Source organism: Alternaria viburni (genome assembly GCF_023758015.1).
Source record: "Alternaria viburni strain BMP 2772 chromosome Unknown scaffold_13, whole genome shotgun sequence".
Classification (NCBI taxonomy): Eukaryota; Fungi; Ascomycota; class Dothideomycetes; order Pleosporales; family Pleosporaceae; genus Alternaria; species Alternaria viburni.
In genome coordinates, this window is record NW_026055782.1 from 404,367 (window position 1) to 428,124 (window position 23,758).

At 54.8% G+C, this 23,758-nt stretch overlaps 9 protein-coding genes across 9 annotated transcripts; 6 read left to right on the forward strand and 3 right to left on the reverse strand.

Annotated features, from left to right (window-relative positions):
• Window positions 1-68: 68 nt before the first annotated feature.
• On the forward strand, window positions 69-1,784 carry J4E79_006508 (uncharacterized protein; the record flags this gene model as incomplete). Its single annotated transcript, XM_049355378.1, has 1 exon — window positions 69-1,784. The coding sequence occupies one exon, from the start codon at window positions 69-71 to the stop codon at window positions 1,782-1,784; it is 1,716 nt and encodes a 571-aa protein (XP_049210051.1).
• Window positions 1,785-1,913: 129 nt separating this feature from the next.
• J4E79_006509 (uncharacterized protein) lies at window positions 1,914-3,899 on the reverse strand (the record flags this gene model as incomplete). Its single annotated transcript, XM_049355379.1, has 1 exon — window positions 1,914-3,899. The coding sequence occupies one exon, from the start codon at window positions 3,897-3,899 to the stop codon at window positions 1,914-1,916; it is 1,986 nt and encodes a 661-aa protein (XP_049210052.1).
• Window positions 3,900-5,192: 1,293 nt separating this feature from the next.
• J4E79_006510 (uncharacterized protein) lies at window positions 5,193-7,551 on the forward strand (the record flags this gene model as incomplete). The annotated part of the gene is made up of 4 exons (XM_049355380.1): window positions 5,193-5,225; window positions 5,276-6,210; window positions 6,260-6,962; window positions 7,021-7,551. 4 exons carry the CDS (start codon window positions 5,193-5,195, stop codon window positions 7,549-7,551), a joined length of 2,202 nt encoding a protein of 733 aa, XP_049210053.1.
• An 802-nt stretch (window positions 7,552-8,353) lies between these two features.
• On the forward strand, window positions 8,354-9,881 carry DUG1 (Cys-Gly metallodipeptidase; the record flags this gene model as incomplete). The annotated part of the gene is made up of 2 exons (XM_049355381.1): window positions 8,354-8,482; window positions 8,580-9,881. 2 exons carry the CDS (start codon window positions 8,354-8,356, stop codon window positions 9,879-9,881), a joined length of 1,431 nt encoding a protein of 476 aa, XP_049210054.1.
• Window positions 9,882-10,263: 382 nt separating this feature from the next.
• On the forward strand, window positions 10,264-10,929 carry J4E79_006512 (uncharacterized protein; the record flags this gene model as incomplete). Its single annotated transcript, XM_049355382.1, has 1 exon — window positions 10,264-10,929. One exon carries the CDS (start codon window positions 10,264-10,266, stop codon window positions 10,927-10,929), a length of 666 nt encoding a protein of 221 aa, XP_049210055.1.
• Window positions 10,930-11,182: 253 nt separating this feature from the next.
• On the reverse strand, window positions 11,183-11,836 carry J4E79_006513 (uncharacterized protein; the record flags this gene model as incomplete). The annotated part of the gene is made up of 1 exon (XM_049355383.1): window positions 11,183-11,836. The coding sequence occupies one exon, from the start codon at window positions 11,834-11,836 to the stop codon at window positions 11,183-11,185; it is 654 nt and encodes a 217-aa protein (XP_049210056.1).
• A 1,400-nt stretch (window positions 11,837-13,236) lies between these two features.
• J4E79_006514 (uncharacterized protein) lies at window positions 13,237-14,348 on the reverse strand (the record flags this gene model as incomplete). Its single annotated transcript, XM_049355384.1, has 2 exons — window positions 13,237-13,958; window positions 14,030-14,348. The coding sequence occupies 2 exons, from the start codon at window positions 14,346-14,348 to the stop codon at window positions 13,237-13,239; spliced, it is 1,041 nt and encodes a 346-aa protein (XP_049210057.1).
• Window positions 14,349-14,751: 403 nt separating this feature from the next.
• Window positions 14,752-15,185, forward strand: J4E79_006515 (uncharacterized protein; the record flags this gene model as incomplete). Its single annotated transcript, XM_049355385.1, has 4 exons — window positions 14,752-14,775; window positions 14,838-14,880; window positions 14,983-15,018; window positions 15,100-15,185. The coding sequence occupies 4 exons, from the start codon at window positions 14,752-14,754 to the stop codon at window positions 15,183-15,185; spliced, it is 189 nt and encodes a 62-aa protein (XP_049210058.1).
• A 3,324-nt stretch (window positions 15,186-18,509) lies between these two features.
• On the forward strand, window positions 18,510-23,096 carry J4E79_006516 (uncharacterized protein; the record flags this gene model as incomplete). Its single annotated transcript, XM_049355386.1, has 1 exon — window positions 18,510-23,096. The coding sequence occupies one exon, from the start codon at window positions 18,510-18,512 to the stop codon at window positions 23,094-23,096; it is 4,587 nt and encodes a 1,528-aa protein (XP_049210059.1).
• Window positions 23,097-23,758: the final 662 nt, after the last annotated feature.

Genomic DNA, 23,758 nt, shown 5'->3' on the forward strand with positions numbered 1-23,758 from the left:
CCGGACAACTGGTGGGGAAGAAGCACACAGTCAGTTTCGAACGTCATTCTTGAACTCGCGACTCCGCCATGGCGCAAGCTTTTCCGTACACGTACTACGCTTGCGACTGCTTCGACAACAACACCACGACCTCCACGAAACGCACCACGCACGTCCTCGCTGCCTTTGACGACGAAGAAGAGACCCTGGATCCGAGGAACCCGCGTTCCAACTACGCCCTTTACCCTCTCGAACATCTCCTCTACTGCGAAGACTGCCTGCAAATACGGTGTCCACGATGCGTGATCGAGGAGACGCTGAACTGGTACTGCCCGAACTGCTTGTTCGAAGTACCGAGCTCTGTGGTTAAGAGCGATGGAAACCGGTGCACACGCAATTGCTTCAATTGCCCCGTGTGCATCTCGCCGCTCATAGTCAACCTTCTCGACAACCCTGACGCCGACCAAGGAGTGCCAGACCGACACATACTCGCGTGTCCGTACTGCCATTGGAGTACAATCGAGACGGGCATAGAGTTCGAGAAGCATACAGGCGTGTATTCGCAGATTGCGCGGATAGCAAATGGAGGCAAGGCGATACCAACCGCGAAAGAACGCGACAAGGAGCGCGAGAGGCGCAAGGAGCTCGAGGGTCGGCAGAGAGACTCAAGGAATCCGCTATCTCCTTCCAGCGACTCTACAGCTATGGATGTCGAGCAGTATGAGCCACCGACACGCGACGATCTATTCTCGAATCTAGGTGCTTTTTACAAGGCGCAACTGGACTCTCAAACACCAGCGAACCCTCTCGAGATGAACTTCTCCTCGCCCTCGGCCTATTCCCGAATCATGAATCTCTATTCAACGAACACAGCGAAGAAGCAGAAGCGCAACAAGCCAACGCCCATGCGAGAGGCTGCGTCGGAGTTAGAAGGCCTGGTCATCCACGACCCCGCCGCGGACAACGCAGCGATCGAGCGCATCAAACGAGACGGTTGGGGCAGTACGTTGTCGCCTGCCCAGAAGCTCGCACAACTAGATCCCCACATGCAATTCGACAACGAGCTCCGGCCGATACCGACTCTCCTCTGCACAAAGCGATCAAAAAGATGCCGGTCCTGTCGACACATCCTGTCCAAGCCAGAGTCCAAGATAACATCAACACGATACAAGATCAAGCTGCTAGCACTTAACCACATCCCACGGCTCAGCATCCGCGCACTACCCCCCAACCCAGCTGTGCCACCAGTCCCCGGCTCCATGCCCGCCCCGCAACCTCCTTTCAACTACAACACGCTCCGTCCGGGCATCGCAACGCACTTCCTCCTCCATGTCAGCAACCCGCTCTTCGATCCGATTCAAGTCACACTCGCCACGTCAAGCACCACACCCGGCAAAGTACAGTCCCGCGTAACGATACTATGTCCGCAATTCGAAGTCGGCGCCAATACCGATGTTTGGGACGACGCGCTCGCTTCAGGTCCCGCACCTATGCCTCGCCGCTCAACGATCAACGCCGAGACGGGACAAATCGAAGCGGGAAAGATATGGGATAAAGGACGGAATTGGACTAGCGTGGCTATCGAGGTCATCCCTGGCTTTCTTAGCGAGCTAGGGGGCGAGGATGAGCTGGACGAAGATGAGGATCTGCTTGAGATACCGATTTTTGTGCGTATTGAGTTCGAGGCAGATGTCAATGCGGAAGAGAGGGGGTTGGGCGATTCGAGAGGAAGTAAAGGGGAGAGGGAGAAACGAGAGGAGGCGTTTTGGACGGTTGTTGGGGCGGGGAGGATAGCGAGTGCGTAGGCTGTGGAGGTGATGATAAGTGTTTGTGATACCCCATTGCTTTATTTGAGGATAGGAGATTAGATACATTGCTACTTGCTAATCCCATAGTGCTAGCCGCTACGAATGGATTCATTCCTCAAGATCCCACTACCCAAAGTGCGTCTCATTAGGAAATACTTCCCCATCCTTCTTCTTCTTCCTCGTCACCATCCCATCCAACGTGCCCTGGCTAGCCTCCCTCTTATGTCCCGCTTTCTTCTCACTCCTCACCGCCATCTTCTTCGCCTGTTTCGGACTCGACGGCTCATCTACATGCGCATCCTCTTCATGCCCCTCCGCATCTCCAACATCCTCCTCTTTCACCATCGCGCCCGGCGGCCCTTGACTCCCTTCCGTCGGGCCCTCCGCGCCATCCTCAAAGAGCTCCCGCCACGTCCCATCCAGCACCTTTGGCGAGTTTCCATACAAACCAACATGATACGCGTTCTTCATACCCTGAATACAAATCTCCCTCCTCTTCGCAAAATCAAACATCGGCTTAGGGTAAACTTCCATCGTACTGTCGCCTGGCTGCTCGTCCGACCCATCCCCCTTGACCAAACACCCCCACTTCTTCTGGTCCGCAATCGGCGCTTTCCACGGTTCGTAGATGTACTTTTTGTCGAATCGCGCTAGTTCAGGCACGTATTTTCGCACAAAGTCGCCCTCTTTATCCCATTTCTGGGGGAAGGCAATGGGCGAGTAACAGCGGTAGAACTGCGCGAAAAAGGCTGTACAAGACAACCATTGCCAGTTCCCGATGTTACACGCGGCTTCATGGTCAATGAGCCATTCTTCAAAGACCTCGGCGCCGCGCTCCCAGTCTATGTAACATCCACCCCGCGTGAGGAAGCAAGCGACGGCGTGGCGACCGAGGTGGTGGACCCAGCCTTCTTGTGCAAGTTGACGCATGAGCGCGTCGATCCAGGGGAATCCCGTTCGACCGTGTTTCCAGCGCTGGAAATGCGATTCCGCGTCTGCGTTGTCGACGAGATACTCGCCGGTGATTAGGTTGGTGCTGGTGTCGATTTTAGAGGGGAGGTGCCAGGGTATGAAGCGACAGTGTGGGTTGTTGTATGTTTGGCCGAAGGAGTAGCCCAGCCCGGCTTGGGCGCCAAAGTACATGTCTCGGAAAAGTAGTTGGCCTGTTAAACTGGTAGGCGGTTGAGAGGCTTTCCCCTTGTACTTGTCGACAACGTCTTGGGCGCGCCAGTAGAAGAGTCGGCAGCTCAAGGAGCCGAAGTGCATGTGGGGGGAGAGGAGGGTTGTGGACTGGGGCGAGAAATCGGTCGGGGCGGTTTTTGGCTTCTCGAATGTTGCTGTGTAGTCTGTGTTTGCTATGATTTTGTCGAGGGCTTGTAATGCTACCGTTTCGCCGCCCCGGTGCGAGGTTGTTGCGGGCTTTAGGCCTAGCTCTTCCATTGTTGGTACTGCGAAGTCGCCTTTTGGTCCTGCGAGAGAAGAGTACGAAGCTTCATCGCCGTCTCTCTGGATCGCGTTGATGTCCGGCGCGCTTTCTGGCTTCTCTTGATCAAACTTCAGATCCGTGTCCCCTGGGTCAGGCAGGGACTTGGGAGCGGGGATAGGTCTTGGAATTGATCCGATCTTCTTTCCTGCAGCCTGCACCTGGTTGATGGTCATGGTGGGTTTTCCATGGTTATGCTTGACCAGCTCATCAGGATCGTACAAGGTTCTTCCGGTCTTCATGATGACTTCAACCCCGGCTTTCTTTGCAAGTTCCGTCACCTTCTCATCCCGTTCTCTTGCATATGCATCGGTATCTTTCTCGAATACCAAATGCGTGATCTTCCATGCTTTGAAGAGCTTCGGTAACAAGGTTTGCGGTGCTTCACGAATAAGGAAAAGTTTCGACTTTGGGTTGAGCTTCGTTATCGACTTGGAGAGGTCGTTTTGACAATCCAGGAGATACTGCCATCGATTGGGGCCTACTCGAGCGCGATAGACGTAGTGCGGATCCCAGGTCCATATAGGATAGAGACACTCTGGCTTGAGATCCAATGCGGCTTTGAGGGCTGGAGAATCGTGGAGTCTTAAATCGGTCCGGAACCAGTAGATCACTCGTGGTTTCGACATGTTTTACACACGCGTGGTTGTTGTAATTAGTATAGTAGGGTTTTGAGAAGAGAAAACGGGGAAATGTTCAGACGATTACATGTGATGGACCCACCGAACTACAGCAAAGATAATACCTAGGAACTCTGCAACTACTGGGGGAAAACCGCATGGCTGGTATGAATGCTGTCATCGATCGGAGCTAGGGCACTCGCTAATCTTTCTTAGACCATCCCAGATCCCAGAAACCAATCGGTCTCACTGTTCTCTCCGACGGTGGGACCTGGGACGACGATTGAACCCTGAGCTTATGTGAACATGCTGAGGGTTTTGCAGCTGCAAGTTCGACGCTGTTTGACAGCTACTCGAAGCCCTGGTGGTTGTTGCCCTTGACACAGCACACAGCGGATGCGCCTGCGGTCTCATCTCATGTTAATCTTTGCCAAGGCCTGCCCAAGGTGGACGGCAATTGGGTAGCTTTTTCCTGCGTAAAGATGGCGGTCAGGAAATTTGCCCATCCCTCTGCGCATGCCCAACCTCAAACGCGCCTTTCGCAGCGTGAAGCCTTAAAATCAGCCAAGTTGCTCCGAGAAACCTAAACACAGGGCACTGGCCAGACACCGTCCAGGGTCTTCTCAAGGCACATGAGTTGTCTTGTTGGGCAGTATCACGGCTTTGCTAGCCGAAATGAGGTGCGCTGGCTGCGGGGACAATTGGTGGCGCACATGGGCGAATAGCAATTGTCGGGTAGCAAGTAGCACCGAAAGACGTTGTTGAGATTGAGAGGGTGCAGCTGCACACTGCATGCAGAGATAGTAGCAGCTATAGTCAAAAGCAAGCAGAGGGAAAGCAGGGCGGCGGGTGCGCGTGCGATGATGAAAGAACGGCTCACTAGCGGGCGGGTTCATGCGTCATGGCCTCGGGGAGCTTCGAGGTTTGGCCCAAGCTCCCTTAAGCTCGTGGGCCCATGGTTTGTTGTGTGCAAACAATCTCTCAACAGATACTGCAGGCGCTTTGCCCGAAGGAGTGGAGAAGGGACTCTGACAGCGCAGAGGGTCGAGTTGGCGTGAAAGCGCGTGCTTGCTGTCCCCGCGTGAAGTACTTAGAATTGCCGTGCTGCAGTTTACCGCTGTTCGCGTCGGTACCACTTGCACTGCAGATCAGCGCCTCCCTCGACACATTCGCTGGCTGCGGGGAAACTACCACAACCCGTATCGAAGCTCCGCGCTCTACTCTACTCTAGACCCATCTCCCCAGGCCTCACCCGCCGCCCACTTGCCCTCCACCTTTCTCTATTCTTCACCGGCCACCAAGATGGCACAACCACTGGAAGATGCGTACATCACGGTGAGCAACATGCGGGTAGTACCACGCACGCGAGCTAATCAATCTTGCAGCTTCTTATGAGCGATTCCTACTTGCCGGGCGCAGTCGTTCTTGCAAACTCTCTGCGCGATGCCGGCACCACCAAGAAGCTTGCCGTGCTCGTCACGATGGAGACGCTTTCGGCTGATACCATTTCAGAGCTCAAGGCGCTCTACGACTACCTGATTCCCGTCGAGCGCATACGGAATGCCAATCCTGCGAACCTCTACGTCATGGGGCGACCTGATCTGGCCTTTGCGTTCACGAAGATTGCCCTGTGGAGACAGACTCAGTTCCGCAAGCTCGTGTACCTCGACGCAGACGTGGTAGCGCTGAGGGCGTTGGACGAGCTGTTCGACATCGAGGCGTCGTTCGCTGCCGCTCCAGATATTGGTTGGCCAGATGCTTTCAACAGCGGTGTCATGGTCATCACGCCGGACATGGGCGAGTACTGGGCACTGCAGACCATGGCAGCGACTGGTGACAGTTTCGATGGCGCAGACCAAGGCTTACTGAACCAGTACTTCGAACACCGTCCGTGGCAGCGATTGAAGTTTACCTACAATTGTACGCCAAACGCCGAGTACCAATGGGAGCCCGCATACCGCCACTACAAGCGCGACATCGCCGCGGTCCACTTTATCGGCAAGAACAAGCCCTGGATGGCCCAACATGCGGGTGGGAAGGGTGTCTATGGAGAACTGGTAGCGCGATGGTGGGCGGTGCATCAAAGGCATCTGCACAAGGCGAAGGGCCAACGAGCTGGTGAGGGAAAGAGCACTCTTGGTGACTCCATGCTTTCTTCCTCTACTCCTGCCCCTCTCGAAGCCTCCGCCGTTACGACCGAGCCTCCCATGACCGAATTTGAAGATGAGATTCAGAATATTGACCAAGGTGTGATAGAACCAACCCCAACGGTCGAACAACGGAAATTCTCTGCGCCCGAGATGCAATGGGACGCCACCAAGTACGCTCTTTTCACATCGAGATCCCTGGGTAACAGCTGACAAGTCCAGGTTTGAACCACCAGCGTCATCGAGACCCGAAGCTGCCAACTTCCCTACGCAAACGTATGCCTTCAGTGATAGCCGATCGCTCTTCAAGGCACCACGAGCCTATCCCGATGCGCCGCGAGACATGTGGTACCAGGTTCCAGAAACGAGGGAAGCGCCCAAGCCCATCTTCCCATGGGAGCAAGAGGCGGATAGACCTAAGCCGACGCGTGTGTTTGCCGAGGACTTGTCACCACAGCCAACCCCTCAGGTGATGTCGCCAACACATGCTTTCTCAACCACACACTTCGACGAGAGCGATAAGGTCGCTCCAGTCGCAGCCGAAAAGGTTAGAAATCTTGGTAATGCTATAGCCTCGAGCTCTACTGACCAAGGCTGGCAGTCTTATCAAAACAATAGCGGCAACGCCTGGGATAATGTTCCAGGCATCGACAGCTATGTTCGTGCCATATCGGATCTGAGTGGAATACGGGGTAAGAACCAGTCGCTACAACAGACCACAGGCACGGACGACATTAGTTCGCCTATATTGGATCGCAAGCAACGCCGTGAGAGCTTAGTCCTCACCGACTTCCCGTCCGCAGTGGAGCGACCGAGTCTTCCTGTAACACCTGCGCCGGTTCGTCGTCCAATGTTCTGGGGCGAAGAGAGGAACCAGACAGGCGAGCTTCCTTCTGCCACAGGAGTGCCGGACCAGACCGAATGGGTATGTTTACGATACACCTTTTCCTCTTTCAATCATGAGCTGACTTTGAACTTTTAAGAATCCCGAGGAGAAGCTTGACCAGTTACGGCGATCATCCCTGATCGAGTTCGAGCATCTGAAGAAAGATGAGCACCCAAACCCACCAATGCGCGCACTTCCCGAGCATTCGATTGCCGGGGAGGAGAAGACTGGCACTTCATTTGGACTTGATGGAGCGAACGATCAGGGCATTCCCGGATCTTTCCCAAGCGTTGTCGAGAAAGACTTTGCTAGCAGCGACCCTGCACCAGACGTGCGACCGAGTTCCAGTGATCGTTCCTTCGCACATGGGGACGAGAGCTCCGCGCCCCAGCACTACTCTCAGCAGGATTTTTCCTCTGGATCTTCCAGCACCTTTGGGCAGAACTTCTCAAGCTCGACATCGCAGGTAACATCCACGGAACAGACTACCAGCCAATCTTCGCAGTCTTCTAGCAATCAAGTCCAGGCTGGAGGCATGACTTTCACCGTACCCGTATTCGAGGACGGTACTTCAGCTGACGCCCAAGCCGCTGGGGATGATCTCAGTCCGACACAGAGTCGGACCTAGAACAAGATGATGAACGAATGATGGATATCAATGTTTGCGGTACCAATTTGTCGGTTATTGACCATGGACGATCTCTTGCTGTTAACGATGGAGGATACATGTTGCGATCTCAGTTTTACCCTTTCGTCTTGATACCTGTATGTTTCGTGTCTTTCGTTCGCGAGCCTTGTAGCATTTGCATCGTCACTGCATAGCGATCTGTTGTAGCTCATTATCCATACTTGCTTGCAGGATTTGCTCCAAATTGTAAGATGTACAGGGTGATGGACTCACTTCACTCAATGGAAATCTGACCACCTTGGAGCCTACATTGACCTTGGATGTTCTGGTTTGCTTCTTTCAATACTCATGTAGGCTGCAAGCCCGTTCAGACTCTTCCTTGAATGAGTTGGAATGCCAACGATGACTGAAGACCGAGGCATGCGCGAGAATATGCAGGGAACATTTCGTGCATGCTTCCCTAGGCAAGCTTGGGCCAGCTGATCCACTCGTCGGAAGCTTGACAGGCTTGACTTGACCGACGCTGTGGTTGGCGTTCGCGCGTTTGCCCTGTGCCCTCTCAATCATGCCCCGCTTGCCCCTCCCCACCCAATTTGCCCTACGAGCACCTGCCCGATTCATCTCAGCCTGTAGACCGCGAATAAGCGCCACAGCCACTCATAGAAGCCTCTTCTGTCATCCACGAAGCTTCCACTTCTCGCCCTCACTGAGACTCGTCGCTACGCCTATCCGCTGCGACCAATACACGCCCGAACGAATTCCCAACGCCGCCTGGCCATATCTGTACCACCCGTTCAACAAGATGGCACACCTCGACCCCTACTTCAAGCAGGTAGATGCCCTGCAGGCAAACTTTATTGAGAGGCTGAGGGAGGCGGTCGCTATTCCCAGTATCAGCTCAGAAGACCAGAGGAGACCTGATGTAGTCAAGGTACGATAGACATTCCCAAAGAAGCATGCAGTCGAGTCTGTGTTTCGGGTCAAGATATTAGATGCATATCTGAATGTATGACTGACTTCAAATGCAGATGGGCCACTGGTTGGCCGACCAGATCAAGGCACTCGGTGGTGAGGTTGAGCTCCGCGAGCTCGGAAAGCAGCCTGGTCGCGAGCACCTTGACCTCCCACCGTGTCTTCTCGGACGCTACGGAAACGACCCGAAGAAGCTCAACGTCCTCGTTTACGGTCACTACGACGTGCAACCCGCGAACAAATCTGACGGCTGGGCGACCGACCCCTTCACCCTGAGCATCGATGACAAGGACCGTATGTACGGACGCGGTAGCACAGATGACAAGGGTCCGGTTCTTGGCTGGTTGAACGCCATCGAGGCCCACCAGAAGGCCGGCGTAGAGCTACCAGTGAACCTGGTCATGTGCTTCGAGGGCATGGAAGAGAACGGATCAGAAGGTCTGGACGACACCATCCGCGCCGAGGCCAAGAAGTTCTTCAAGGACGTCGATGTTGTCTGTATCTCGGATAACTACTGGCTAGGAACCGAGAAGCCATGCTTGACATACGGTGTCCGGGGATGCAACTACTACCAAGTTGAGGTTTCTGGCCCTGGTCAAGATCTGCACTCCGGTGTCTACGGTGGAATGACACACGAGCCCATGACCGACTTGGTTCGCATCATGAACTCCTTCGTCGACCCCGATGGCAAGATTCTCATCAAGGGCGTCGATGATCTCGTCGCTCCCCTTACTGACGAGGAGGCCGCGCTTTACCCACCCATCGCATTCACCATGGACGGTCTGAGGGAATCACTAGGTGGTGCAGTAACGATCCACGACAGCAAGGAGGAAGCGCTGAAGCACAAGATGCGATACCCCTCATTATCGCTCCACGGTATTGAGGGTGCTTTCTACTCTGAGGGAGCAAAAACCGTCATCCCAGCAAAGGTTATTGGAAAGTTCTCTATCCGCACAGTACCCAACATGGAGATTGACCCAGTCACCAAGCTGGTTGAGAAGCACGTCAACGACGAGTTCGCTAAGCTGAAGTCGAAGAACACGATGAAGTTCAGCGTGGTACACTGCGGAAAGTGGTGGGTAGAGGACCCCAACCACCCCAACTACACTGCTGCTGCCAAGGCTGTCGAACGTGTCTTTGGTGTAAAGCCAGACATGACTCGGGAGGGTGGTAGCATTCCTGTTACATTGACCTTCCAGGAAGAGCTTGGCAAGAACGTCCTGTTGCTGCCAATGGGCAGCTCAACTGACGCTGCTCACTCGATCAACGAGAAGCTGGACAAGAGGAACTACATTGAGGGCACCAAGCTGCTAGGAGCCTACTTGCACTACGTTGCAGGAGAGATGAAGCGCGAGTAGAATGCCGCACTATGATTAACATCGTCGGTCGCGTTCCCGTAAATACTTAGTTGGTCTGCTACATACAAGAAATAAATACCCATTCAGCAGTGTGCTTCTCAGCCGACCCCAGCTCGATGACACAGCAGGCTCATGTCGTGCATTTTCATCGACATCTTAGGATTAGGACAATTCGCACAACGTTGAAATATTGTCATGCGCACTGTACCCTGATTATGTGCCGGCGGTAGTCTGGGGGTGGAAGACAGGATCCCGCCCAGCTTTGACCACCCCGGCGCGGAACAACTAAAAAAGTTCGGCATCGCTCCACCAGGAACGGCCAGCACCGTGCCAACGCGAGCACCACAACAGGTGCACGCCAACCCACACACCCAATTCCACAATGTCAACATGTAAATCTCTCCTCCGAGCCTGTCCCTCGCAACAACGGACCACGCCGTCGCTCCTGCCCCTCACGCAATGCCGCTTCGAATCCACAACCCGGCGACACAGAAAACTGCTCGCACTCCCCGAAGCCCCATCCTACACACCCGACCGCTCTGCGCCCACACTGGTCTTCAACCCGCCGTCCTCGGCGCCAAACGTCTACCACACGCCGCTCAAATTCCTGCCCAAGGAAGATAAGCGGAGAACGTTATACGCTGCCGCACAGCAATACGCAACCAAACTAGCGCACACACGCCAATCCTCGCCCATTGCCGCACCCGGCACGCCGCTCAGCACAGAAGCGTTTTTGCCGCCGCGCCCTTCTGCGTCGCTGCCTGCGCCGCTCCGGAAGCCGTACGAGAAGACGTATCATCTCAACGAGGCCGACATTGCAGAGATTAGGAGGCTGAGGAGTGAGGATCCGGATACGTGGACGAGGGTTAAACTGGCGGAGAAGTTTGGCTGTAGTCAGTTCTTTGTGGGTATGGTGGCTAAGAATGAGGCCAAGGCGGAGAGGGTGGAGAAGGAACATGAGGCGATGAGGAGGAAGTGGGGGACGAGGAGGCGGGAGGCGAGGGAGGATCGGGGGAGGAGGAAGGTGCTTTGGGGGAGGGACGCTTAGATGGATGTTTTTGATGGGGTGGGGAGTGTATGATCTTGGCCTGGATGGCGCCGGAGCCTGGGTGGTCTGGAATATGGAAATGATGGGGATGTGGTATACGATATGTGTAAAGAGCAGAAGGAATATTTGTAGTCTGGTATATCATACTACCGATTTGAAACACATACTGAGCAGACCTGTTTTTGACCCGTGTTCTAAAGGGTATCATCCCAAGCCGTTGCAAACGCCAGACTCCTTCATAAAATACCACGCATCACCTTGCTCCATCCCTTTCCATCTCAACCCCCTTCCCTACCCTGAAAACAAATCCTTCGCCGTCCCTCGCCCCCACACCAACCCTCCAACACTCAAATCGTCCTCGACCAACAACCTCCCACCGCTGCACCCTCTCCTTCTCCGCATCTTCCACACTAATCCCCGGAGCAAACTTGAGTACATCCACACGCCGAACTGCTAACCGTGTAACAGGTGTGCCCTGAGGCCACGATGTAGGCAACGCCGGCCGGTACGATGACAGCAAGTTAGACTGCGATGTCAATACCGTAGCGCAGGAGAGTAGCTTGCTCAGCTTTGCAACGCGGGTGGTGAGCTGTGTCGATGCCGTCGCGAGCGTATTCGAGGAGCTAGACACGGAAGGACTGGTATTCCGTATCGACCAGACGAACGCGTCGATGTCTTCGAGGATGAGGGAGTGGATGCGACGGTGCAGGCTCTTGTGTTGAGGAGTTTTGTTGAGAAGGTAGTCGGGTAGGGAATCGAGGGTGGATAGGAAAGAGGACCAGGACTGGGGGCGCAAGATGTGGAGGTGTGGGAGGGCGGTTTTGATTGCGGATTTCATGGAGGCTTTGAGGTCGTCGGTGATTTCTTTTTCGGCGGTGATGAGGCTGGTTTTGAGATGGGTGGACATGACTTGTACTAGTCGGGCGATGCTGAAGTGGTGCAGTGGGTCGAAGAGGATGACGGCGCTTTCTTGGCCATGGAGAGGGGTGGAAGAGAAGTTGCGTGGGAGAATGGCGTGGGCGATGATGAGGTAGATTAGTGAGGTTTTTCCTCCTCCTGAGGCGTGATGGGTTGGCGGTGGAGAGATGATTTCGAGGATTGGTGAAGATGAGTTGGTCATTAGACGGTCGATTTCTGGTATGTTGAAATGTGAGGGTTGGGCGGTGTTTGTGTTGTTGGCTCTGTTGGAATAAGCATCGATTCGTAAGTCGAGAGAGTAAGAATTCTGAGAAAAGAGTATGTGGGCTGTGAAGAATATACATACATTCCGTCTTCCTGCACCATAAACTCACGTAGAGACTTGAAAAGCTGTACTGTCGTTAACATTACTCACCTCGCGCATCGAGCTTGTCTCGATATTCCATACCTCGCTCAGATCCTCGACCTCAACTTCCATCAACAACTTCTCCCCCAACCTCTTCGCCCCATCACCGTTCATTTCCATCTCCCATGCAGATCACCCCTTGATCCTCTCCAATCCTTTTCAAACACGACCCTACTCTTTTGATATCTTTTCCCCCGCGCAATGGCGCCACCAATCTCCACAATCCCGGTAACCGACTTGGAAGCCTCGATCAACACTCTGCCGTCAGGAAAACGACGAAATCCACCGGTCAATCTGAGCGACTGCGCGCTGAAGGAGCTCGTGCAGTATAAATGCAACGTGGAGGCACCGAAGAAGAAGGGCGCTGTGCCGCAAATTATATGCGAGCCGCTGGTTCACTTGTTGAGAAAGTGAGTATTGGTGGAGTGAGGTGGGAGGCACGAGGTCTTGGCACTGGAATCAGCAACCGGGAGTTGGTGTTATCAGGTTGAGCGCATGGCTAATGAGATTATAGGTGTTCGGGAGGTTTGACTGTGGAGACTACGGCGTGGGAGGAGTGGAAGGCGAAACAGGAAGGTGCGATGGTTGAGCGATGAGATCAAGTCACCACCTATAGCCTCACACAACATCACACATGAGGTGGCTGTTTGCACCGGGGACATGATTGTTATACGTGTATTTTCAACTATGAGATCTCGCTAAGGATTCCAGGAGTAAATCCAATCTAGATATGAACTCGATGGGATGAATAATGAGTTCGCATTGACCAAACTTTGTGTAGCCTTCAGCTACGCTGTGCAGGAGAGCGAGTAGACTATAGTACAACTTGCAACGAAAAAAAATAGACAATCAACGCCGCCTTAATGCCTAAAACGTATCTCGAAGCCCCGCGGCCGAAATGCAGGTACCCAAACGCCTCGCTATCAAAATGCTGTAAAACGACTTTTCTGAAGGTGTCGCCGCCATTGACCGGCTGTGACGAACTATGAGACGCCCGTCGCGGATTTCCTCCAGTACTTTTGGTCGTAGTTGACGTGCACGCCTTCTTCCAGATTGACGTTACGATCGGCGGTGGGCTGCCGTATTGGAGCGTCTTGATGCGTGTTGTAGTCATCGTCGTCTTCGTCCATTTGAGCTTGCCGCCGCTCTTCCTCCTTCTCCCGCTGGTTCTCCTCGTCCAGTAGGTCTGTCATGGCGGCTTGCCACAATTGGTCGCTCTCTTTCATACGCCTACTGCGCTTCCGCTTCCCAACATTTTGCTTCTGCACGCCTGCCTTTTGCGCCGCCATGAGTTTTCGCAGACTCTGCTCGGCAAGAATGCCCTCTTCTGTCGCCTTCTCCCTGATTTTGCGCGGGTCATTTTCGCGTTTTGTGAAGACGGGCGTCGCTGTGTATGTGTGTTTCGACGGGAATCCAGGGAAGTGTTTTGGTATGTATGGACGCGTTTCTTTGTCCGCCTTGCCGGAGAGTCCAGGACCTAGCAAGGACTCGGTGTCGGGCGGCGGAGCTTCTGGAGGCGCGGGGGGTGCGAAGTAGGGCTGTAAGACGGATGGCGGGATCTCGCCTGTGTCGAAATGTTGTTCGAGGGGCGCAGAGCCGCGCAGGCCGGCGGATGTGAGGGCATAGATCCAGTCGTGCGCGACCGTTTCGGTGCGTCGCGAGCTGATCATAGACGTGCGTACTTGTGTTAGAAAGTTGGTCATGTCTGTGACGGGTCAGTCTGGAACACTGCAGTGGGCACTCGCGGCCAGTCTCTGTCGCAAGGTGAAGCCATACAGGAATCAACCAGCGCCCGGAACTCCTCCAACGCGTCCGGACGCGCGCTCTCGAAGCCGATGCCTTTACATTGTATGGCGATTGCGCGCCGCAGCTGCTGGTCGAAAAAGTCTTTGCTCTCGCCAAAGACATCGTGCTCGGCGCTGATGGGGTCGGCAATGTGCTGGATCGGCTGCGTGTGGTGCAGCGCCCGTACGACTTGTCGCTTCTTGGGGTGCGGCTCTCCGTACGTCGGCGCATGGTCCGCATCATGTGCCCGCTTCATGCCTGCGATTGCGCCCTCGCTGCTGGCGCTGGGGGATAGTATGATGCCTGGCATATGCTGCTCGTTGTCGCGGATCCGGTGGGAGGGTACGCCGTGGGAGCAGGTTGCGCACGCGATGGTGGTTCCGGGGACGTCTCTATCGGTGGGTAAGGGCGCAGACGGGAGTGAGAGGGCGCATCGGTTGCGAAAGGGTGCCCTCGCGATGGGAGCGGACGTGCAGGCGCGTATTGTTTCTTATTCGATGGTATTGGTCCTTTCACCTGCCTGCTGCCGTTGTTCTTCAGTTGGGTCGGGAGCTTCCAAGGCGCGGGACGCTAGGACGCCTGCCTTACGTCAGCAGCACTGCGTTCTCCCGTCGAACCACCACACCTTCAGAGAGCCGCCGACGACATCCACCAGCTCCCGCAAACCGCACCCGCGCCCCAAAACTCTCCGCTCTCCCGAACTCAATTCCGCAATGGCTGTCAAACCGATCACCGGCGTAGGTGCTGCCATTGAGTGCCGTGGGCCGTAGTGCGCTGGACGCTAATGACTGGACTGCAGATGCTCCGACGACAGGTCGTGCTCGACCTCTCTGTCGCTATGGGTGCGTAGGAATCGGGCAGTGCATGGCCGCTATTTTCGGGGCTCAAAGAGCTCTGTAGCAATGCGCGCGTCAGCTTTGGACATTGGCTAACAGCAGTCACAGGTCTTGGCCTCACTGCCGGCTACGGCTGGTGGTACGGTACGTGAATCAGTCACAGGCGATGCGACTGCGCTTCCTATCTTCAAAGACTCTTTATTACGCCCATACTTACTATCCAAGGCTACCACGTCCCTGCCGTCCGTCACCGCGACGCCTTCTACCAGAAGCTCGAAGACGAGCGCGCATCATCTCTCGGCCAGAAATAAGCGACTGCCCTTCGCGAATCGACATCTCCTTTGTATCGACAGGTCACGAAAGCATAGAATGGGCATAGCTGGGGATCAGATGTATCATAGGTGGGGGGATCTCTCGACAGCAAGCCAAATCAGACTCCGTCAAACAACCCCACGTATGCGTCCTCACGTGTTATGTGCTTCGTGACTACGGCTATCCATACAAATACCCAGTCTCGTCGCTCTTGAACAGTGCTAATTGTTTGTGAAATGACGGCTCCACGCGCTCACAGTCGTCGACATGATTGATCGAACATGTGATTCTTACGCAGGCCGCTTCATTGGACTTGGACGTTCTGCACGTCAGAAAATGGCCGTAGAGTTTAGGCTTTTCCAGAATTCGATGTGATCCGCATTTACCCATGCCTCAATACGAGTCTGATAAACTTGCAGAAGGTTATCGGGCGGGCTTGAACTTCGTCATATGCCTAAGGTTTACAACCCATCGAAGGGCGTTGTTCATCGGATCCGCGGCGGCATCATTTCGCTCTTTCCACGTGAAGCCTTCACATCGTGGCAGGTAAGGCGGTCTTTAACAACCATCTAGAGTGAATGCGCAGTCTCGGGGGCATAGAGAAAGGGGGCCATCGAGCGTTCTCATGCATTCCTGAGGCATAGAGGAGACGTACAGAGTGATGACAAGGCTGTTAATTTGGGAGGGGTACGTGACGATGAAGATCATCCTGATGTCGAATTGGGTGCACCCCATTCAAGGGAGGAACTAGACACCTATCTTCGCAGTACAATCATTGAAGAAAAAGCTAAGAAGGCTAGGTTGGCTTATCGATCTACGAGCTGAAAAACACAAGGCCATGTAAACTTCAGAGCCTTTATCCGGTTTTCCTCTTGAAGGGGTGTGGGTGCGCTGTCTTCTCATAGCAACTGTTGCGCAGGGATGATGGCAAAAAAACAAACATAGACGGTTGTTCGCGATCGATGGACGTGAGCTGAGGGTAAGCGCACGGACCCATCGTGAGAGTTGCTCCTCTCTTGGAGTGTGGTTGCGAGCATCCATATAGCCCGAAGATACCACTCTGTTCATGCCCTTCACCGAATTTCGCCAGTCACAAGGACTGTGTAGAATGCCCCGAAGCAGTAAAGAAAGGCATCTGGCCGTGTTTAAGTTCGATGCAATTCCGATGCATCGATGATGGTGGTTACAAGTCGTCTCACTAAGCGTGCACGAAACTGTTGATAGGCCGTTGTGACGTATCAGGCCAATGACGGAACGCTGTGGATCACGAGGCGCGACGCGACACGTTGTATGCTAGATTGTTTCTTCATCACGAACGCAAGAAATGAACGCAAGAAAGGCCGAAGTTGAACTGCAAGACAAAGCAGCGGTGGGGGGAGCAGAAACGTGTCAAACGCTGGATGCCATTGGCTGGCGTCCGGCTTCATTGTTCCCTGGCGATCATGCCCAATCCATGGGACTGACATGGGACTGCAGGGGGGCTTTCCGCCAAGGATCGACGCGAACCAGAGACGGAAGGGGCAGTGGCGGAGCAAGCGAAACTTGTGTGAGAGGAGGTGGCCTCTTGAATGGGTAGGCGATGGACAGGCAGCTCTAGATGCGGAGATGTCAAGAAAAAGCAGTGTCAGGGATGGAGGGCGTATGAGGGAGGGCAAGGTGACTGCTTTGACAGCGGCGTTGTTGGTTCGGAACGGGGTGGAGGCCCATAGTCCTGTGCCATAGCGTCCGGCGCTTTAGTGCGAGATGTGGATAACTAGTCCTTCACCATCTTTTAGGGCAACGGGTGGCCGATCACCAGCGACCTGGAGGACGAGTACGAGGACGTCAACTTTGACAGCTTTGAGTGGCGATGGTATATGGAGGCTTCTATACTCATCTTGACATTCATATGCATGGGGAATGAGGAATTGTGCGACTGGCATCTTGCATCCATGGGGTTGCCATGTGTCCTTGATAGGGAAAATGGACGAGATGATTTGAATTGAAGGCGTTATTGCCCTGATCACCGCCTGGCGCAGATGACAGCTAAAGCGGCTAGTGAGCGATGGTAGTGGAAAAAGCAGCGGAACCCTCGCAGGGCATCAGGCAGATGGCATGGCGCCATCCCAAGCCACAGGGCTTCCTGACGTTTGGGATGAAACCGAGCAGTCGTCGATACGCACACCAGGCGCTGCATCGTAGAGCTGCCACAGTGCTCAAACACAACACAGAGCAAGACGACGAACGACTGCAAGATGAGAGCGACGCTTAGACCGGCCGAGCGGGGAGGAGGGAAGACGAGCAGAGCACATGGTTCGTCCTGCCACCAGAAGTGCGGAAGATTTGGCGGGTCCCAGCCAAGCGCTAGTGCCGTTCATTCGACGAACCTGTGAGACCTAGTCGTCGACAGAGATGGGGGGCGCAACAGGCACCCGCTGGATCCGTCGCCGGCGATGGGAGCAACTTGATATACATGAATCAGACATGCAGCACGTCGTCAGCGCAGCAAGTCGTCGTGCGCATGCCTCGACAGCTGTTCCTTTGCACTGGGGGCATGACCCAGGCGGACCGGGGCAGGAGCGTTAGAGGGCCTACCAATTGCAGGCTAGCGGATAATCCCTGCAGTTTGGACGAGGTAGGTGCGACGGGCGCGATTGCTGCACCTGGGCTGCGACGCACGCCCATTCTGTCGCCTTTCGCAATCTTCCTCGCTCACCCACCCACCAAACACGTCTGCCTTTGCATCTTAGTATTTCCTGTTGCGACGACATCTTCACTGCGATAGCTGCATCCTGTTCCCATGGACACGTCGTCCTGAGCCCTGCAGCTGCATCATTTAGGCGCCGTCGTTTGGGTCCACGGGTGCTGCGCTAACCTTGCGCCCTGTCCGCAAGTGTCGATCAGTCTCGAGCCGCAGCTGGCGTCGTCCTCTCGAGCCTCCGCCTTTCACTCACCTAAGCACCTAAGCCTCACTCCAGGTGAGCAGCTGTGGCCCTGCCTTTCCTCGCGTCTTGCCCATAGAGCCGCAGGCCCAGCTCTCTTCCACGACACCCGACACGTTTTCCTCCGTGGCCGCTTCCATCTTCTCCCACGTCACCGCTGCCCTCGCCGTTGCCGTTACCGTCACCGCCCCCATCCCAGGTCTCACCAAGTCGTCTACTCGGCACCAGACACGACGCCTCGACGCCGGAGTCGTCCCACCGCCCGCCGCGCACCTGAAACTCTCGGCCTGCATGAGTGCTGCTGTTCACTGCACATCCGCGGCACTGCACCGCTGCCTGTATCTTGCGCACCTCCGCCAGCCTGCGACATAGCGCGCCCGTGGCCGTTCGCGCTCCACCACCATGAACAACCCCAACATGCAACAGAACGGCATGCAACAGAACCGGGCCACCGCGGGACTCCACCACTTTATCCAGCACTATCGCGTGCAGCAGCAGCAAGGCAAGATCCCAAATGGCTGGCAGCAGGGCACGCAGCCGGAAGAGCGCGGTCAGCTGGCCCTCCAGTTCTTCACTCAGTACCGCCTGCTCAAGCCCGAAATCGCCGAGGTCGAGTCTATGCGCGCCGCCCTCCAGTTCGAGACGCAGACCTTCATGTCTTCTTCGACAAAGGACCAATACGTCTCCAACATCAAGCAAAAGCTCATCGTCATGACGACTGCGCGCCAGCAACAATTACAACAACGCATGCAAGGCGGCGTTCCCAACAACATGAACAACCCGATGAACGGCATGAATCCCGCCCAGATGAACCAGATGAACATGATGAATCAGATGAGTCAGCAAGGCGCCAGGCCCGGAGGCCCCCAGTTCAACCCGGCCTTTCCGAATGCCCAACTTCAACGGCCCATGCAAGTTTCACCAGTGCCCATGTCACAAGGGCAGTCTTCTATGGGTGTTAATGGGGCCAACCCCGCCAACATGCCCCAACAGGGACAAAACAACCAGCAACCGAACATGCAACCCAACCAGCCCACACAGAATCGTCAGGACCAACTGATCATCAACCAGTTCGCTAAAAAGCTCATGGATACTTGTAAAGAGGAGGTTCGGCTCAAATTCGAAGCTGATATTCGCGCATGGCCCGAGGATAAGAAGCAGCAGCTGCTCGCTCAGGGTATCAATCCTCTCTTCCTCCGTTTCCGACAACACGCCGACATGCTCTACAGAAGAGGCGCCCTCAACCAGCAGGGAGCTGCGCAAAATGCCGGCGCCATGCAGGGAGCTGCTCAGCCGAACCGGATGCAGGCCCAGCAGATGGGCATGAATCCACGTCAGCCTAACCAAGAGTTTGACTTCACTGAGATAGCAAATCGTCAAATGGAAGCTATGCGCAGTCAGGACCAGGGCAACACAGTAGTGCCTGCAAGCAACAACCAGAATAACGGCGGTCAAATGGGCGGCTTCCAGGGCCAAAACGCACAACAAAATGCATCACAAAATGCCATGGCACAGCGCCAGGCTGCTGAGGCATTTCACCGCCAACAACAGGCACAGCAGGCGCAACAAGCGCAAGCACAAGCTCAGGCCCAGGCTCAAGCTCAGGCTCAGGCGCGATTGGAGCAACAACGGCAGCAACAGGCGGCGCAAGCACGCAACCAGCAGAACCAGATGCTCCAAGGCCAAATGGGCGGTCTGAACATGCCCCAAGGTTCTCAGGCCAGCCCTGCCATGCCTATGCTCAACCGGCCGATGGCTCCACCGGGACAGGCAGGACCTCCTGGTACACCGCAACAGCAACGGCCCCCTCAAGCTCACGTTCCCATCATGACGCCTCAACCCGGACAGACTGACCCCAACCTGTCCGAGCTTATGCGACAAGCGCAACAAAGAGCTGCCGCCGTACAGCAGGCCAACCAGCAACCGCTGACTGATCAGGTTCGCATGAACATGATGCCGGCCGACCTAGACCCGAACGTCAAGCAGCAACTGCTCAAGGTTCCGGAGCCTCAGTTCCGCGTAATACTACAGAGCTACATGATGAATCTTCGTCGCAATGGCGGAATTCAAAATGGAGCCTTCCCCCCGGGTCAACCCAATGCTGGGCAGCAAAACTTGCCTTTCAATCAACAACCGCAACAGCAGATGCCGCCTAATATGGGCGGTCCCATGATGAACCCCAACATGCAGCAAGGCATAAATCGTGGCTTGAACCTTACGCAGCCACAACCTGGGGCTGGACCACAGCCTCCTATGGGAGCACAGCGTGCGCCAATGCAGTCTCAGCAGCAACGCTTACAGGCGGCCTCCAACTTGCTACGAGCCAATCCTGGCATCATACATGCTACTGACCCCAAGCCATTTCCTCCGAACGTTTTGAACAATAACATCCGTAGCAGTCTTCCTCCGGATGTTAGAACATGGCAGCAACTGAAGCTGTGGGCTGGCCAAAACCCCGCTCTCGTTCCGGGTGTCGACAGCCAGAAGCTGCTTATGCTACAGGTTCTTCACTTCCAAGATATGGTGCGAAACTCTAACCAAAATGGACCGGGTCCCAATGGCACACCACAGCCTGGCCATGGCATTGCCCCGCCGGCGCAAGGAAATCCTAATCAAGGTCTTCTGAGGAATCCCCCACAACAACCGAACATGCAAAACATGCTCCAGGTCACCCCTCAAGAATTGGCACAATTCCGGGCAAGAATGGCAGGCCAGCCACAAGCCAACATGCCAGACGAGCAACTACGAGGTCTGATGATGTCCATAAAGATGAAGAATCTTCAGCATCAGCGGCAGCAACAGGCGCAGCAACATTTGATGCAGCAGCAACAAGCCCAACGCGGTCAGGCGCAACCGCCTGCGAACATCGCAGTTCAGCAGCAGCAAAACAACCGTCCACCGACTGTACAACCTCCAGCACAACCAACCCCTCAGCCCAAACCAGCGGCCAGACCTCCTCCACCACAATCGCAGCCCATGCAACCACAGCTATCCAACAACAACAACAACAATGTGAACAAGGGCACAAAGCGACCCAACGAGGACACTGCCGAGTCAGGCGCAGATGCAACACCACAGGCCACCGCCATGGCTTCGACAAAGTCTCAACCCGGGCTCAATCTTACCCATGAGCAAATGTCGAAACTTACCCCCGCCCAGCACGCTCAGTACAAGGCACAGTTATTGAAGGCTCAAGATGCCTCCAACAACAAGATGCAGCAACAACGGGGTGGTGTCGTCAACCATGAAGAACTCCGACAAAGAATGGCAGACCCAGCGAGGACCCGGCAATTCAAGCAGCTGATGGACGAAGTAGAAAAGAGTATCCCCGCCAGACCGCCAGTACAGCTGCCGTCGCAGATGCGAATACCGCTACAGCGATCGTTTAAAGAACAACTCAGCCGACTAAAGCAGGTGGATCAGGCTCTACGCATTTTCCACGCTTCGTACGATTCCTCTGAGCCCGAGCAAGTTATCCGCCAAATAATGACATCTCGCGTGTTGTTGTACCAGCAGATCGACCTGTCAGATGGCACGCTTCGCCCTCAAGTCACTCTGACTATTGAAGAGTTCAAGAACCATATGGGCGCAACACTCAAGTTCGTTAACAAGATTATGGAAAAGGTCAAGCAGCAAACAGCTGGTCAGCAGCAGCAGTCGCAGCTCCAGGGTGGTTCGAATGCCCCGCCCGCTCAACTTAATGCCGCAAATCTGAAAATCGTAGAACAACAAAACCGCAGCCAGAAGCCGCCTTCTGCCCCTACCACCGACCGACCACCGTTCGCCATCGGAGCTGACTCAGGCCACGGAGCAGCACACTACTTCGAGGGAGCGAGACCAGTCACGAATCTGGTGTTGCCGGAGAAGAAGCGCGCAAAGCTTGAGGGTAGCCAATCATCTACTCCCGGTGCGAGAGCGTCTCCTCGAATCGGTTCAGGTACAGGTAACTCGCCTGAACTGAGAAGACAACCGCCCCCTGAGAAGCAAATGCCACAACGGCCAACTTTCCGATGCAACGATGCGAGTTGTGAATTCTCTGTAAGGGGTTTCGATACTCAGGGTGAACTAGAGGCGCATAGTCAGATACATGTCAAGGTCGAGAACCCGATGCAGTTTGCTCTCGACTCCATGGCGGACTACCTGGATATTGATCAGAAGACTGGCGAAGCTAAGGTAGACCAAAACGCTGCCAAACGCGCCTCGAAGCCCGCGCCGGCTGCCCCACGAGCAACTCAACAGGCTGTCAAGCCGGAGCAGACTCCCGGCGCTTCGAACAATGTTGCCACTCCAGTTGGACAACAGCCGGCAACTACGGCGATGGCGCGGGTGCCAACGCAAACAGGCGTCAAGGACTCACCGTCGTCGAATCTGCTCAAGACACCCCAGGCGATGACCAAGGTGGCTACACCTGGCTCGGGTGCCCGCGGCAAACCCACACCGGCCAGCATTCCCAAATCTGTACCCAAGGAGCAGCAAGCAACAGCTCCGGAGCCTGTGGTTCAAGACGAAGAGCAGACGCCGCAGCAGCCTATGCTGCCAATGTCTCTTCTTGACTATTCCTACGAAGATACCTTTGCCGCTCTCGATGCGAACGGGCCTTTCACAGTCTTCGATCTCAAGGACGAAGATAACACGTGGGCACTCCGCTCCCGGCCCGCTTCACCATCCGCCACGCCCGAGTCGTCTAACAAAGACACGCCTTCCACACGACAGTCTGACATTTCCGAGAACGACAATCTCGTCATCAACATCGATCTCAAGGACGCCGACATGCCTGATGCATGGCACATCAACATGGCTGGTGATGTCCTTCCAATGGATATGCAACTCTCCGAAGACCTGCAGAATCTGGGCGTTGTTCTTCCTCCCATGGACAGCGAAGACATGATGTTATTCCCTGACTATGGTCCAGGGACTATGATGGATCTCGACATGCTCGAGAAGACCATGGACAGTATGGGTGGAACACTTGATCCATCCATGCTTTGAGCCTCATTCTTACAACCTTTTTGGAATCCTGTTCCTTTCCTGACGCGTACTTCTGCGTCGATTCTTTCCCATCTTTTTGCCTTCGGGCGCTGTTATGTATCTGCGATGTACCATGATTTCACTCGCTTTCTGTTTATACTGCGTCACTTTGCACGGTGTTCGGATTGATTACGGCCTAATATACATGTATGAGCAAAGCTTGTTGATTGGTATGGGGTCAAGGCGCTTTTCATGTTGCAATGGGAAAAGCGGTATCTCTACCGCATTGGGTTGACTTTTGTAACTGGGTCTCGCGTTTGGATTACTGTTTTCTGGTGTGGATATTATACCCCGTATCTTCCTGTCGCTTCCGGCTTCTGCGGTGCAGGGGAAGCAGTGTCTTGAATCTCTATCATTGTTCGTCTTTGTAACGAGTGTTGTGTGTTGATGTTTTGCAGTGAGACGACATGTTTCTGAATCAAAGCCGTGCGAAACGTTGGAAAGGGTAGACCACCATCGTGCCTTTCCTATGCCATGTTAATTACCTAGCAGCAATCTCAAGCTGCGGGTGCACTACAGGCAAACTCTGTGACGTAGCGCAATCTTACCTACGCCATGAAGACTCACGATTGTTCTCGAACACGCTGCGCTGTCAAAGGCCCGCCTGGAAGCACGTGTACCAC